Source organism: Colossoma macropomum, unplaced genomic scaffold (assembly GCF_904425465.1).
Source record: "Colossoma macropomum unplaced genomic scaffold, Colossoma_macropomum, whole genome shotgun sequence".
Taxonomy (NCBI): Eukaryota; Metazoa; Chordata; class Actinopteri; order Characiformes; family Serrasalmidae; genus Colossoma; species Colossoma macropomum.
The window spans coordinates 38,528,967-38,544,629 of record NW_023494790.1 but is presented as its reverse complement, the minus strand read 5'-3'; the positions used below and the strand labels follow the sequence as shown (position 1 = coordinate 38,544,629).

Below are 15,663 nucleotides of genomic sequence, written 5' to 3'. Positions count from 1 at the left end.
GCTGTTTCCCTTTTTTGGGGGGTTCATGAATAATCTGATGAGCTCTGCTCTGATTGGCTGGTTTACAGTGAGGCACCACAACGGCTTACAAAGAAGCTACATGTGGAAAAAATAAACAGCAGGAAAATAAAATGACCCTCGGTGTAAATAAGATGGTCCTCACCCTGTTTAGCTAACTATGCTAGTCGCTAACGTTACCTACGCTAGCTACTCGCTTTCGATCTCAACAACAACACAAAGTGAATTAAAGCTGTTCTCACTGTGAAGCTTCAGTTTAAGATGATTTAACCGTCAGACAGTGATAAAACCTCTCAGCAGGGCTGCTTACAGGCTGCTGTTGGGGCTGTGGTGCTAATAAAGGTGGAGCTGCGTCTCTTCAGGGTCAAACGCTGAGCGAAGCTGCTCAATGTTGTCCGAGCTTTGAGAAACTGTCCAGAGTGAAATGAGCAGAGAAGCTAACAGCTCTGAGCTACAGCTGTCGGGATCCTGTTAGAGATGTGGGAGCTGAAGTCGGATTCCTGTTCAACAGCTTGGTTTGGTGAATTTTCTGTCCCACCTCAAATGGCGCCTGTACAAGCTGCAGCATTTAAGGTGGAACGGAACATTCAGTGAAGAAGCTGTGAACAGGAAGCCCTTCAGCCTGGTTTAAAGATGATCACCAGCTGCTGACAGTTCGGTTCTTGTGAAGGGAATGAAAAGTGCTGACGTTCCTTCACAGCCTGGAGCTGCATTTCTACACATAGTCTGCTATTTTCATTGCTGCTGCTCTGTTGTTGTTGTTGTTTCGGTGGGCTAGAACGTGGGCTGGGGCCAAAGTACATTTTGGGGGTGTAAATATTAATGAGCGAAGACTGTTATGTAACTGCTTAGGATTTTGGAATCGGCCCGTTGGGCAAATGCAGGATTTGTATCTGAAGGAGGAGACAGCAGTGTTCGAGGTTCACAGCTTCAGGTACCGAACGCTCCTTATTCAACTACACCAATGTAAATACAGTTTTCCACTCTATGGCACCTTCAAAGCGCAGCTGCAAACACACACCAGATGCACTTAAAACAGATTAAACCCTGTTTACACCTGGGCATTTCATGCATCCTGAGTATCAGGATTATATCCAGATAGAGATTATCTGCATACAAATGCAGGTGTGAACGCAAACCAATACATAATTAAAACTGAATTAAATCTGAACACCCAAACCACTTCGGGAAAGCCCCTTTAACGTAGCGTGTTGATAAGGCTGCGTTGTTAAGGAGGTGAAAGCAGAGTTAGTGAGGCTGCAACAAGAATGACCTCTGAGTGCATCTTAAACAGCTGAACTGACTCATTAGAAGAACTATCTGGTTCTTTAGTTATCGGCACGCTTAAATGGCTCTCGCATTGATGGAGAATGTGTGGATGGTTCTACGTAGAACCTTTTGGTGCTATACAGAACCATCTACAACACATTCTCCATCAATCTCAAGAAACATTTTGCCATGCTGAGAACCACTTAAGCATGCAAATGGTTCTTTGGGAGTTAATGGTTCTACACAGAACAATTGTCTTTACCAAAGAACCCTTGTAGAACCATTTGTACAGGAGCCCTTTTCACTCTGTGAAAATTAGTTATTTTCATTTGTTTTCCTGAGATCTCATGATATTTGTCACTATCGTGGCAAACTTATCATAGCATAACGGTCATTGCTTTAGCGACAGGACATCTGTTATGTTGTGATAATGGTGTAAACATCTCGAGATCCTTTGTGATCCTCGACACTACCAAGTGTAAATGCATGAGTCTGAAATCTTATCAGGATACAATCCGGATTCTGGACACAGGTGAAAAGGTGTAAAAGGTGTCGAGGACTCATTTAAAACAGATTTAAATCTGATCTCTCAAACCACTTACAGTGTTTACATCTGATTATTTCATGTGACTTATATGACTGGAATCAATCAATCAATCAATCAATCAATCAATCAATCAATCAGTCAATCATGTGAATGAATGGCCCTTTAAGGCTTCCGTAGTCTGGAGATCTTTGGCCATTTAGTGTCTATTGGTCTCCAGCACTGTGTTAAGTTATTATAGAAGGACTCCTATCTGACCTACAGAGCTGACTTAGATCTCACATGTTTCCAGTCTTGGAGGAACCAGTGACTCATTTTTGGGCGCTGGAGACAAAAAACTTGCGAACTGTGTCACTTTATTTCAGGCTACAGTTCGCTTCTTGTTCTAATTCTCCGTTCCACCTTAAATGGTGCAGCAGTTACATTCTGGCGCCTCAGGCTGCTGTAAATGTAACTGCTGCCCCATTTAAGGTGGAACGGAGAATTCGAATAAGACGCTGTCAGCCGTCGCGAGGCAGCCTCGTTAAGCTGCGTGTGTGAGTTTTATGAAGCGCTGCTGATTTTAAACCGTTAAAACAGAGGTGATGCGGATTTACCTGTTTTATCCCAGAACTGCTGTTCAGCTTCCAGTGCTGGAAAACGTCCACAGCGCGCGCTGGCGAATCCCGAACAACGACCAAACATCTTCATTATCCATGATTTTGGAGTGGAAAGAGAATAACATCCATCAGCTCCACAGCTGCGGTCCAAACTGACACAGAACTGCAGAGTGGAAGCGGTTACACTCCCACGGTGCGGGCAAAGCCTCATGGGAAATGTAGTCCTACCTCTCACACTGTTCAGACGCGCTCTGTCAGCAGTGTGCAAACAGCAACGTTACTCATAAACATTCAAAAAGAGTTATTAATCATATCAGAGTTAATAATTACTGTTTATTAGTTAGGTACAACATTTTATTTTCATATTAAAGTTATGTATGTATGTTATATATGAATAAAAGGCATGTATTTTTGTATATGTGGGAGAAATTAGTTTGCAAAAGTGGTCTGTTTTGAACTCATGGTTGTGATGTCACCAAGAACAAATTTACAGCTTACAGCAGCTTAGATCCGCTCAGTTATGTGGTGTGCTTCAGCAGTCACGGTAGTGAATCAGAACAAACGTAATTAGCATATATCATTTACATATCTCTTAAAGGCACAGTAACCAAGGTTGAAAAAAAGAATGGGTGGAGCTAAACTGCTGTAGGCTGAATGGGTGGGGCTAAACCGCTGTAGGCTGAATGGGTGGGGCTAAACTGCTGTAGGCTGAATGGGTGGGGCTAAACTGCTGTGATGAATTTTGTGACATCACAAACATACTGGTTTCCAAACAGGCTGTTTTGCAGCTCATTTCCGTAAATATTCCGAACGGGAAATGAACGGTGTGTCTAATGTAAAAATGTTTGCACAACTTCATCGAACTCTTATTCCAATAAAAAGGAGGGAAGTTCAGTTTTCCATGATATGGACCCTTTAAAGCCCTGGAGCTGGAGACACTCAGGCTGTCTGGTTTTGAGAACTTGTCCAAACAGTGTTGTTGCGTGACTGAGACACAGAGAAACACAAAGACACTGTGTTCAGTCACCAAACCTCCCGCTCGGTTTAACCCACCACATTCCTCCACACATTCCACAACCACCACACACCAGACACACTCAGAGGAGAGGAGAGGAGAGGAGAGGAGAGAGGAGGAGAGGAGGGGAGAGGAGAGGAGAGAGGAGGAGAGGAGGGGAGGGAGAGGAAATAAGAGGAGAGGAGAGAGGAGAGAGAAGATAGGAGAGGAGAGGAAATGAAAAGAAGATGGGAGAGAAGAGAGGAAAAAAAGAGAGAGGAGAGTAATAAAGGAGAGGAGAGGATGGGAGAGGAAAGGAGAGGAGAAAAGAGGAGAGGAAAAGAGGAAGAGGAGAGGAAAGGAAAAGACGAGGGGAGTGGAGAAGGGAGGAAAAGACAGGAGAGGAGAGAAGAAAAGAGGAGAGGAGAAGAGAGGAGAGGAGAGGAGAGGAGATGATATGAGGAGAGGAAAAGAGGAGAGGAGAGAAGAAGAGGGGAAAGATGATGAGAGGTAAATATTCAGCAGACACTCAGCATGTTTGAGTCAAGGAGCACAAGTACAGAGTTTAGGCAGGTTTGGTTTATTACAGTATCACTCCATTCTGGAAATGTATGGAATATTTCCATATTTACAGTCATGTTTATCCAACAACACACACACACACACACACACACACACACACACACACACACACACACACACACTCCTCTCAGGAAGCGTTCCATGCAAATCCATAGTTTATTATGTGAGTTCTTTGAAGTTTAATATGTTTAATAGTTTAATATGTGAGTTCAAAGAAACTGAAAGAATTCAGTCACACTAGCAGGCTGTGTGTACAGGGACTACAGACGGCACGATACCAATTAGTCTGGTACCGATACTGAAGCCTGAAGTATCAGCTGATACTGATTTGATACTGAAGAGGGGGCTGATAAACCGTACAGCTGCAGATAGACTACAGTCTGTAACTGTACACCTACCTTACAGCTCCACTATGTAGGTGTACAGTTACAGACTGTAGTATCATCAGTAATGTTCAACATCTCAGCTCAGAATGGCTCTCAGAAAGTGAGCAATCACATATTAAACGCTGGACTTCCAGTGGAATGTCCTTTAAAAAGAGCCTCTGTAGGATATGTAGCACAGTCCAGTGGCTGAATAAAAGCTCCAGAAAGACCAATGAGAAACAAGCTTGTTAACGAATCCAGTTAAATAGGAAGAGTCATTGCTGTGTTTTAAGGCTGAGAACATGTAGTTTTAATGAACAAACAATCTTCATACTGCAGCTGTGGAGCAAGAAAGGGAAACATGTAAACCTGGAAAACTATAAACCACACATCCGCACACAATCACCCTCTTTCACCCACGACATCCATTCATACAGTGATAACTTCAAGTATTAGGTCATTCCGTAACACATAACTAATCACTAATTATCGCTCTGGGAAAACAAATCTATGAATCATTAATAAGTAAAAAAGCTCCAAACATTCTCCACTTCATTAACCCTGAATTATTGAGAATACAGTTAATTTGGTCCTGTTTACAGTGCTGCCCAGCGGCCAGGACATTCAGAATGGTCACTCAGAGTTCCAGTGAATGCTCGGCTTCATCCCAGGCCGACGTCCAGTGACATCATCACGATGAAGCCAAGGATGGAGGTCCAGGAGGCCAGCTTTCCATTTCCACTGGAGGAGAAAACAAACGTTGATTAGCCACAAAAAGGTACTACACTGTCGACTCAGCTGCAGATACAGATATAAAACGACTCTAATACCCACTACATGTCCAAAAGTGTCCAGATGCTCCTTCTAATTAATGAATTCAGTTACTTTAAGTTCACCCATCGCTGACCAGCTTGTGTAATCTCCATAGAAAAGCACTGACCAATAGAATGGGACACTCTGCAGCAGCTACACATGATCCTAAGGTCTCCATGCCCAGTGCCAAGCGTGGACTAGAGGGGTATAAAGCCCCCCAGCATTGGGCTGTGGAGCAGTGGAACTGTGTTCTCTGGAGTGATGGAGCTCCATCCAATACCTTTGGGATGAGTTGGAGTGTCCAGAACTGACCATCCAGCATCAGTACCTGACCTCACTAATGCTCAATCAAATCCTCACAGCAATGTTCAACATCTAGTGTAGAGCCTTCCCAGAAGAGTAGAGGCTGTTACTGCAGCACAGACTCACTATTAACACCTTCATTCCAGAAGAAGCTCTGGAGTCCACAGACTTTTGGGCTTGTGATACAGCAGCTCTTCAATTTTGAGTGATATTATCAATATATTTATTAATATCTGTACAACTTTTTATTTTATTTAATTTTTTTTAGTAAAAAGCAACAAAATGGAACCATAAACATAATTTACAGTACCACATAAGAGCTCATTTACCTGACTTGGGCTTCAGGTATGATGTCATCCACCACCACGTAAACCATGGCCCCCGCAGCAAAGGCCAAAGCGTAGGGTAGCAACGGCTCAGCCAGCACCACGGCAACGGCGCCTAGCAACCCAGCTAGCGGCTCCACCATCCCACTTAGCTGCCCGTACCTGAAAACACACACGTCGTTAAGAAAATGACTTTTCAGATTTTCCCACTTAATCTCTAACAGAAATCACAGACATTTACAGGACTTCCTCTGGAATATCAGGATCATCTGACGTCAACCTTCACACTGAAAATGCTCAAAAGCTGCCTGAGCAGCTGAGCAGAGGATTAACGTCTTTTCTGATGTTTCTGATATATTTCTTCTTTTTCTGTGCTAAAAACAGAACTAACTGATATTTAACAGAAACCTACATTTAAATTACTGGACATAAAAATCAGATCAGTTAGTAAAGAGAAGATCAAAATCTTTTTCACTTCATTTAAATATGGATATATAAAACTACAAAAAATTATCTCTTGGCAAGGAAAATCATATATATCAATAAATCCTTGCTGTCCAGAGAAAAACATGTATCCCCATTTTTGTCGATTTTTATTTTTCTACTCCATTTGAACTTAAAACAAGTAAAAACTATGCACCAATAGGCTGGATAATCCTCTAATATTCTTACAACAATCTCACAGTGAGGAATATTAGACATGCTGGCTAGCTTTAAGAACACTTCCTAATTTTCTGTTTTCCATTAAAAAAGCTCTAAATTTGGGTTTCATTATTCTTCATTAGAAACAGAAACAAGTCCTGAAAACGGTATAAACGACCCAGTTTTTTTATTAAATAACAGAACACCAAGGAGAGTGAGAAGAGAAAGTGATGCAATAAAGAGAGTAAAGGTGTGTCCACTCACCAGAAGGCTCTCCAAGTGGACGTTCCAGAGCCTCGCAGCGGCAGACTCACCGCAAGGCCTTCTGGGAAATTCTGGATTCCTATGCCTATGGCCAGGTTTCTGAAACACAGAATGGGTATAAACACCTCCATCACCAACCAAACCGACACCACGAAAACAAACGCATTAAAGCTCCAAGTGAGATCTGGAGGCTTTCAGTAGTCAGTCAGGTGATGTTTATCCACGTTAGCGTGATGCTTTAATACCGGTAATGTTTGAGCTTTGCGTCATTCACACACGCAGCCTTTAAACGGTATTTAAACAATGTGCATTCAAGGCAAACAGCTCCTTCATTTCTATATCATGTACAGGATGCACTCCCATGACTCTTTACTCATAAGAGCTGATAGATTTTACTGATTTTATCTATGACTGTGTATGAAATGCATTGCATTTCACTCATAACACTAAAAACTCGACTGTAAATACCAGTGACTCACTGAAACGTCATTCGACACACCGTAAATACTGTAAACAGTGAATGTAATGACATGTTTTGAGGTCTGAATTGACGTAAACAGTGCTTTTTCATCTGACCTATTTATTTTGCTCAGCACTGTTTAATTCAATTTATGAAAGCTGAAAAAGTAGCTAAACTGCTCGTCACCACATAAATTCATTTTTGTCTGAATTTGACAAACCAATTTTTAAAGTGAACCAACTTTAATTCCAAAGTTGTGTAATTAAATACATTCTGTATGCACAATTTTTCTGTCAAAACAAAACAGAAAAAAGCTTTCTCAAGCCGAGACTGAGCACACAGCGCATAACCTTCCATCAAATATCAAACATCACAGAATATCTCCTCCTCTGCTCAGACACTGATGTGGTCTGTACTGAGAGCTCAGAATCTGCACTATACACAGGATTTCTCTGCTCGCTTTAACGAGCTGTGAGTCTGAAACAATTAACTGAAACGTAAGAAGAGGCGTTTCAGCCAGACGAGCCCTGGAGGAACTACGAGGCTTAAACAAGCCTGTGAAAACAGCAACAACCAGAGCATTAGTCACATAAGCTGCAGTGCCGTAACCCACAGCGTGAGCGTGAGGGTGGTCCGGGCTGGGAGGGTTTGCCCTGATAACTGCCTTTATTTGTTTGGCCTGTGCTTCTCAGCATCCCGCCTCAAGAGTCTTCCGCCCACCCCAACCCCCCCACCACCCCCCCCGCCGCCCCAACCACCACCACCACCACCACCACCAAACCCAGCCCACAACCCCCTGAAAAGCTGCAGACACAGAACAAGAACAGTTGCTCTGTTTTGAGAAACAGTGTTTGGGCCCCCTCGCTCCGTCCAAAGCCATCCCTGGCTCGCAGTCAAGCCCACGCCCCCCCCAACGTCCGCCCCCCCCACCCCCCACCCAGAGGAGGAAGATTAATGACAGCTAGTCACGGAAAGCAGCCTCGGACGGTGGGAAGGAGCGAGGAGAGAGAGAGAGAGAGAGAGAGAGAGAGAGAGAGAGAGAGAGAGAGAGAGGAGGGAGAGAGAGAGAGAGAGAGAGAGAGAGAGAGAGAGAGAGAGGAGAGAGAGAGAGAGGAGAGAGAGAGAGAGAGAGTGAGAGAGTGAGAGAGAGAGAGAGAGAGAGAGAGGGAGAGAGCGAGAGAGAGAGAGAGAGAGGATGAGCAGGGGGAGCAGAGAAAAGGCAGTCGTCGTTTACCGTCAGAGCGAGAAAGCTTGAGAAAAAATATGCTTAACAGAGTTAAAGTGGTTTTAAAGCCATAATTTGTTTCTGCTCTCCTTCTTAAGCCAAACGGTCGATCAGCCAGGACGTGTTTGGTGTCTGAATTTGCTTCTTTAGTTTTAGCACTGGAGCTACAAGGCTAATGTAGCTAACACACAGAGTCAGTCCTGACCTCTTGGGGCTCTAAGCTAAATTCTCCAAAGGGGTCCTCCTGCCTGACCCCTCCCAGTGCTTCCACTACAGTCCCCCTCCTTTAAACCAGTTTACTCCATCTGTCACTCTAAGAATAAGTAGACTTGAACAGAATGAGTTGCAAGCAAACTTTTACATTTTAAATCATAGATAACACTGATTATCAGCTGCATCATCAAACTGCTTCCCCAGATTCCTTTAAACATTTTCAAATATAAAATGCTATTCATGTGTATTTCTCACTATTAGCTCTTTGAGAAATACGGTCCAAAGTGTAGATTCGTAACTGTCCATTGATAGTGCTCTTAACTCGGTTATATACTCGCATAGGCACTTAATTTCATAACACTACTTCACCACTGCTCCCATTGCCCATGGCGTACCTCAGGGCTCTGTTCTGGGCCCGCTTCTCTTTATAATTTACATGCTGTTATTTTGGTCACACAATTTGCCGTTATGGATTGAGTGTTTACTGTGAGTCTGATTTTTATGGATGAAAAAAAAACACAAACAAGTTTAATAAACAAACACACACATGTTAATGCTGTGTTTGACACCGAGACCCAAACTGACAGACTGAGATGCTGAGTAATTCTTTTAATCAGAATCTGCTCGATTTTCTGCATTGTATGGATGAGCTAAAAGTCAGGCTGACCAGTCAGAGCTCCACTGTCATGGCTGCAGCCCAAACAAATGTGCATCAAGATGCCAATGTGACTTGTAGCAGAGCTCAAAGCTTATACGACGAGCAACACGCTGACTATAAAAATACGGAGGTTAAAGAAAATATGGATGGTGATATTACAGTGACTGTATTTTGCCATTTTTCAGTTTTTCTAGATTGATCCTAGTCTAATGAACACTCCTTTGTAGCGAGAGGAGCACCAAGCAGAAGCTGAGCCTCGAATTCCCCCACCAACACAGAAACACCTTCAAAATCGGTTAATGTACAGCTCAGCGAAACTCCCCATGGTGGCATCTGAAGAAAAATAATTACTGCAACTCAAAGAAAATATTTCTTCTTCCTCTTCCATCTTCTTCCCACGTTGTCAGAGTGTTCAGACAAAAAAATAAAATGCTCAGACTTGGTGTGAAGATCCCACCATATTAAAACTCGCATCTGTTTTAATTTAATTTAATCCAAAAATCTTACTTGTTGTGAATAGGTTTTTATGTTGATGGCATGCAAATCTAGATCAGTTCCAGACCCACTACAACGCCCCCCCCACAAAAAAAAACTGCTCTATCCGCCTATACGACGTTAAGGTGTGGTGTTTTTAAATTGAACACAGTGTTGTCCTTTTAAAGGCTCCCAAACACCTTGTTAACACCCATCTGACCACTGATGGAGTTTCACAGTTTCTAATCACATTTGACTTATTATTTACTTTCGATTCGATAATTAACTTACCAAATAAGCACAAAGTATTACTCAATCATGAATAATGTTAACCATGTCAGCACCAAAATAAGCTGATCAGGTTACTATCAGTCTTCATAAACGGGAGTAAAGACTAATTTAAACAAAAACAGTTTCAAACAATGTACCCATCACTGTCCACTTACTTCCATTAGTCCTTTACGTTGTCATGGATGTTGAGCGGTACATCCAGTAGAGGGCAGTCTAGAGTCAAAAGTTTCTGATGACAACAAGCACAGCGACGGTGGAGGAGCCGTAATAATGTACCAACTACGAAAGAGACGAACGAGGCAGCGCTGTAGTCTGGGGTGTCTGTGAGGACATTAAATACACTGTGACGTGTGGACGGAGAATTCTTTTCACTTATATTACCAATGAGAGAAACTGGCATCGTGTCTTCAGTGAACTATTGACTACACTGCCCCCCATGGCTTCCGGTGGTACTGCTCTGTTTTGTCCATATCTGTAAGTGTTCAGGGAATGAACACAGAGTACAGACAGAAGCTCTGTCTGTATCTGTATTTAAGTATTCTGTGTTTTAAGAGAAATTCCTATTAATTTATATGCAAATGAGGCCCCTTTGATCATATCATGTAGAAAAGACTATTTAGCAAATCAAATAAATCGCAACAGTCACATTTTAACAACACAACGGGGTTTGCAGTGGTAAAAAACATTAATCTGCTCTGCTAGACTCTGGAATAACTCTAGGCTGAAGGGTTAAAGGAGATTTTAAGGGCTTAGACATGCTAAGTGATGCTAACGTTAGCTCAGAAAAGGATGCAGGCACAAGCAGAGACGAGTGGAAGGACATATAAACAGAAAAGGTGCTCGCTGGGTGAGGCAAACTCAGTCACCCAGCTCCAGAGTTCAGCACCAGGATCAGGCAGTGAGGAGAACAGACCGTCTTGCTTATTTTCCCATTCCCAGGAAATCTGCTCTGGCACAGCTCACTCAGCGCTGGAATTCTGGGTGGTTAGAGTTCATCCACCCACCGCTCCCTCTGTTATGGGCAGGAAAGGCTGAAGCTTACTTACTGTAAACTGTCTGTTATGCTCTCAGCAGCGTGAGTGGGTGGAGGTTCAGCTCACTTCTCAGTGCACTTTAGCTGTCATCATATCAGAGCGCACTGGATCAGGACGGACCTGACTCTATTCAGGATTCTGTTTCTGCTACTTACTGCAGGTCAGTGTTAATAAGGCTACATCACATCTACATAGGGCCTTCATTTCAAAGGACATGGACCTAAATCGGGGTCTCCAACCATGATCCTGAAGATCCAGCTTCCTGCAGAGTCTAGTTCCAACCACAATCATCTCATAACAAACCGCCACCGGTTGAAGTGTCCTAACAACATGGTGGCCGTGTGCATGGAATGGTTCTATACAGAACCAGAAAGGGTTCTGTTATTGTTATGATGTCAAGCTTATAACAATAGAAGAAAGTTGTAATAATGAGCTTCATTAGGTGTAATGCGAACTTACGAACACTGACCTACAGCGACGTCACTCTTTGTGACACTGAATATAGAGTAGTGTATTAAAACATTTGTGTAATGCAAAACTTGAGTGTTACACCAAACATTCAACTAATGTTTTGACTACAAACAGACAGGCCAGCAGACAGACAGATGTTTGTGTCTGTGTGGTGTTTGGCCAACTCTCCTCAGACACACACCTGTTACACCTGCATCAAAAACACTGCAGGAACAAACACTGACTGACAAACAGACTCACAGCCGCGCTGCCACACCTCGCTGAACTACTGCACTACTGAAGCACTGTGTGTTAAAATGTAGTGATTCATTTGATTTGATTTTTGTTTAAATGTTTAAAAAATATTTCGGCCAGTAAGAAGTGTGAACATGTTTCTGTTTAATGATGAGAGAGGTTATTATTTCACCTGACCAAAGACAGGAAGTGAGAGAGGAGAGAGAGACTGGAAATAACACAGACACAAGTTTCATACAGCCAGCTGTGTTTGAGGACAAAGACAAGAAAGGAGAGAGAGAGAGAGAGAGAGAGAGAGAGAGAGGGAGGGGGAGAGAGGGAGAGGGAGGGAGAGGGAGAGAGGAGAGAGGGGGGAGGGAGAGAGGGAGAGAGGGAGGGAGAGGGAGAGAGGGGGGGGGGAGAGGGAGGGAGAGAGAGTTGTAGGGGGGCTGTTCTGTTGTGGGAGATTTCAGCACAATGTGGGCTTTGAGCAGCAGAGAATAACATTTAGACAGAGACACCAGCGTCTCCCTCACTGTAACCACAGCATAAACCCACTGCCCCACCTCTCTTTACCCCTCTCTACCCCTCTCTTTACCTCTCTCTACCTCTCTTTATCCCTCTCTGCCTCTCTCTACCTCTCTTTATCCCTCTCTGCCTCTCTCTACCTCTCTCTACCTCTCTGTATCCCTCTCTGCCTCTCTCTACCTCTCTCTACCTCTCTTTACCCCTCTCTACCTCTCTTTACCCCTCTCTGCCTCTCTCTACCTCTCTCTACCTCTCTTTACCCCTCTCTGCCTCTCTCTACCTCTCTTTACCCCTCTCTGCCTCTCTCTACCTCTCTTTACCCCTCTCTGCCTCTCTCTACCTCTCTTTATCCCTCTCTCTCTATCTCTCTTTATCCCTCTCTCTCTACCTCTCTTTACCCCCCTCTCTCTCTCTACCTCTCTTTATCCCTCTCTCTCTACCTCTCTTTATCCCTCTCTCTCTACCTCTCTTTACCCCTCTCTCTCTCTACCTCTCTTTATCTCTCTCCCCACCTCTCTTTACCCATCTCTCTCTACCTCTCTCTACCTACCTCTCTTTACCCCTCTCTCTCTCTACCTCTCTTTATCTCTCTCCCCACCTCTCTTTACTCATCTCTCTCTACCAACCTCTCTTTACCCCTCTCTCTCTCTCTACCTACCTCTCTTTACCCCTCTCTCTCTCTACCTCTCTTTATCTCTCTCTACCTCTCTTTACCCATTTCTCTCTACCTCTCTTTATCTCTTTTTACCCATCTCTTTCTACCTCTCTGTACCCCTCTCTCTCCCTCTACCTCTCTTTATCTCTCTCCCTACATCTCTTTACCCCTCTCTCTCTACCTCTCTTTATCCCTCTCTCTCTACCTCTCTCTCTACCACTCTTTACCCCTTTCTCTCTACCTCTCTGTACCATTCTTTACCCCTCTCTCTCTACCTCTTTTTGTCCCTTTCTCTCTACCTCTCTGTACCACTCTTTACCCCTCTCTATCTCTCTTTACTCCTCTCTCTATACCTCTGTACCCCTCTCTCTCTCACTACCTCTCTCTACCTCTCTCTACCCCCCTCTCTCTCTTACCTTTCTCTCTTTCTCTACCTCTCTTTACCTGTCTCAACCCCCTCACTCTCCCTCTACCCTGGACAGTGAGAGGTGTTCTGTTTGATTCATATTCATATTTTCATATCATCATTCGACTCCACTGCACGCCCACCAAACAGCGCTGATGGCAGGACGCAGACGGTTATAAGCTTCCATTGATACTACATCGGCCTCGTGGCTCCAACTGTCACTTGTTAGCCATTTTAGCCTGACAGCTTCTTTTGGGGGGCGGGTTGAGAGTTTTGTGACAGAGAGAGAGACGAAGGCTCGACTGAGCTAAATTAAATACGCTAAAGCTACAGGTATTTCTGGAACACGGTGGCTTTTCTGATCTCATTTCTGAAAAACGCCTAGTGTCAAAGGTCAAGCGTATAACGCATGTATGATGTAGCAGGTGGAGGTGAAACAGACGCTGACTGAGGCTCTAAAGCTGTGCATCTGAAATCTGAACTCCAGTGGAAACCACCTTCAAACATTCCTCACACAGCAGAAACAGAGGCTGCGAAAATAACGTGCTGCTTTGAAGCGCTCCAAAACATCTGGTTTAAACCAAGAGAGAGAGAGAGAGAGAGAGAGAGAGAGAGAGACTGCATATGTGTGATGCTTAATACTCTCCTCCTTTTCTCTCTCTCCCTCTCTCTGATGGGTTTTAGAGAGTCACTGTGACAAAGACTCCTTTCTTGTGCTGTAATAACTGCAATGTGTGCCCACAGTCCAGTCACACACTTAGGATTGTGCATTTCACTCACACAGAAGGACAGAGCGAGCGAGCGAGAGACGACAGAGAAAGTCTTGCTAACATCTGGATGAGTATCTCATTTCATACCGAGAAACTGTGTAACGTCCTCCATCGAGTCTACATGCTCGGACTGGTGAAACAAGGCTGCTGTTATAGCTAATGCCTTCCATCTGCCATCTGCCACTCCCTGGCCACTTTATTAGAAACACCTACCATGCACATCCAGTGGCCAGTGAGTGGAACAACAAGGTGTTTTCAGTAAAGTGGCCAGTCAGTGGAAAAATAAGGTGTTTGCAATAAAGTGGCCAGTCAGTGGAAAAACAAAGTGTTTGCAATAAAGTGGCCAGTGAGTGGAAGCACAAGGTGGGTGTTTCTAATAAAGTGGCCAGTGAGTGGAAGCACAAGGTGTGTGTTTCTAATAAAGTGGCCAGTGAGTGGTAGCACCTGGTACGTTTTTCTAATAAAGTGGCCAGTGAGAGATTAAACACTGCCATGTCTGAACACTGGGGGGCAGCATCACACAGCAGAGCGTGAACACAGAGGTAACTGTATGGCAGAAGATGCTGCACTCCTTCATATAAATCAGACACTGTTGATTGGCGCTTCCTCCTCGAGCGCATATACTTCCACACTTCCTCTCCGCTTAGAGCTCCTTTTTCACCGCGTTAGTTTTCTTCACTCGTTTTGGCTTCACTTATAATCACAGCCCTCAGAGCTTTCTGGTCACTTTAGTGGACCACATTCCTTTTTTTCACTCGTGCAGCTCAGTTTCCATTTACGGGCTGGTGATTGAATTATGGTTAATTATTAAATGTAAATATATTTTAAGTATTGTTGTTGAGGGTGGTCTTGAGAACGAGCGTTCAGGTATTTAAAGTCTGTAAAACCCTGTTCCTGCCAGACTGCCAGACTCTTACTTTAAACACAGAGGAAAACTCCAGTTTTTCATTCTATGGGCTCTTTAATCATCTCCCTCCTGAGCGGAGATGTGTACCATTCGCTGATTCTAGAGCTCATGTCAGATGTATGGGGTTTATGAGGGAACAAGGTTGTTGAGAACTTGCCTGGCGCTCTCGAACGTAGCCGAGGTGGTCTTCCCAGCAGCTCCGAATCCCACCCCCACCGCCAGACCCTCTGAAACAGAACACACACAACACACCTGTCAGAGTCTCCACCTGCTTTAACACACAGCTGAGAGAGAGACAGAGAAAATGAGAGGATAGAGAATAAAAAGAGAGAGAGGGAGAACAGAGAGCGAATAAGAAGAGAGAAAGGAGAGAGAGAGAGAGAGAGGGAAAGATTGGGAAAAAGAAATTTAAACTCAGAGTAAGCTGGAACGCTATCAGTCACCGCCTGAGAGACAGTGGGTGACACCCCCCCATACCCTGACCCTAGTGACCTCCACCCTCTCTAAATCCCCACCCTTCTGACCCCCAGCCCACATTCCCCCAACACTACACACATGCATAAATAATTTAAAACTTGTTTCCACATTGGTTTAATCAATAACCATACATTACACCATTTCTGTTCTTTTAGTATAGTC

At 43.9% G+C, this 15,663-nt stretch overlaps 1 protein-coding gene and 1 long non-coding RNA gene across 3 annotated transcripts in view; both read right to left on the bottom strand.

Moving 5' to 3' along the window:
- LOC118808917 overlaps positions 1-2,578 on the bottom strand; it is a 60,716-nt gene extending 58,138 nt beyond the window's left edge. The window contains exon 1 of the long non-coding RNA XR_005007323.1: positions 2,428-2,578. This is a non-coding gene — a long non-coding RNA (uncharacterized LOC118808917). The remainder of the gene's footprint in view (positions 1-2,427) is intronic.
- Positions 2,579-3,987: 1,409 nt separating this feature from the next.
- Positions 3,988-15,663, bottom strand: part of LOC118809779 (zinc transporter ZIP11-like) — a 147,798-nt gene continuing 136,122 nt past the window's right edge. For both annotated transcript variants that reach the window (XM_036573342.1, XM_036573343.1), the window contains exons 7-10: positions 15,182-15,251; positions 6,720-6,818; positions 5,817-5,975; positions 3,988-5,112 (exon numbers count right to left, since the gene is read on the bottom strand). In XM_036573342.1, coding sequence (XP_036429235.1) covers positions 5,034-5,112; positions 5,817-5,975; positions 6,720-6,818; positions 15,182-15,251 — 407 coding nt within the window. In that variant the 3' untranslated portion in view covers positions 3,988-5,033. The remainder of the gene's footprint in view (positions 5,113-5,816; positions 5,976-6,719; positions 6,819-15,181; positions 15,252-15,663) is intronic.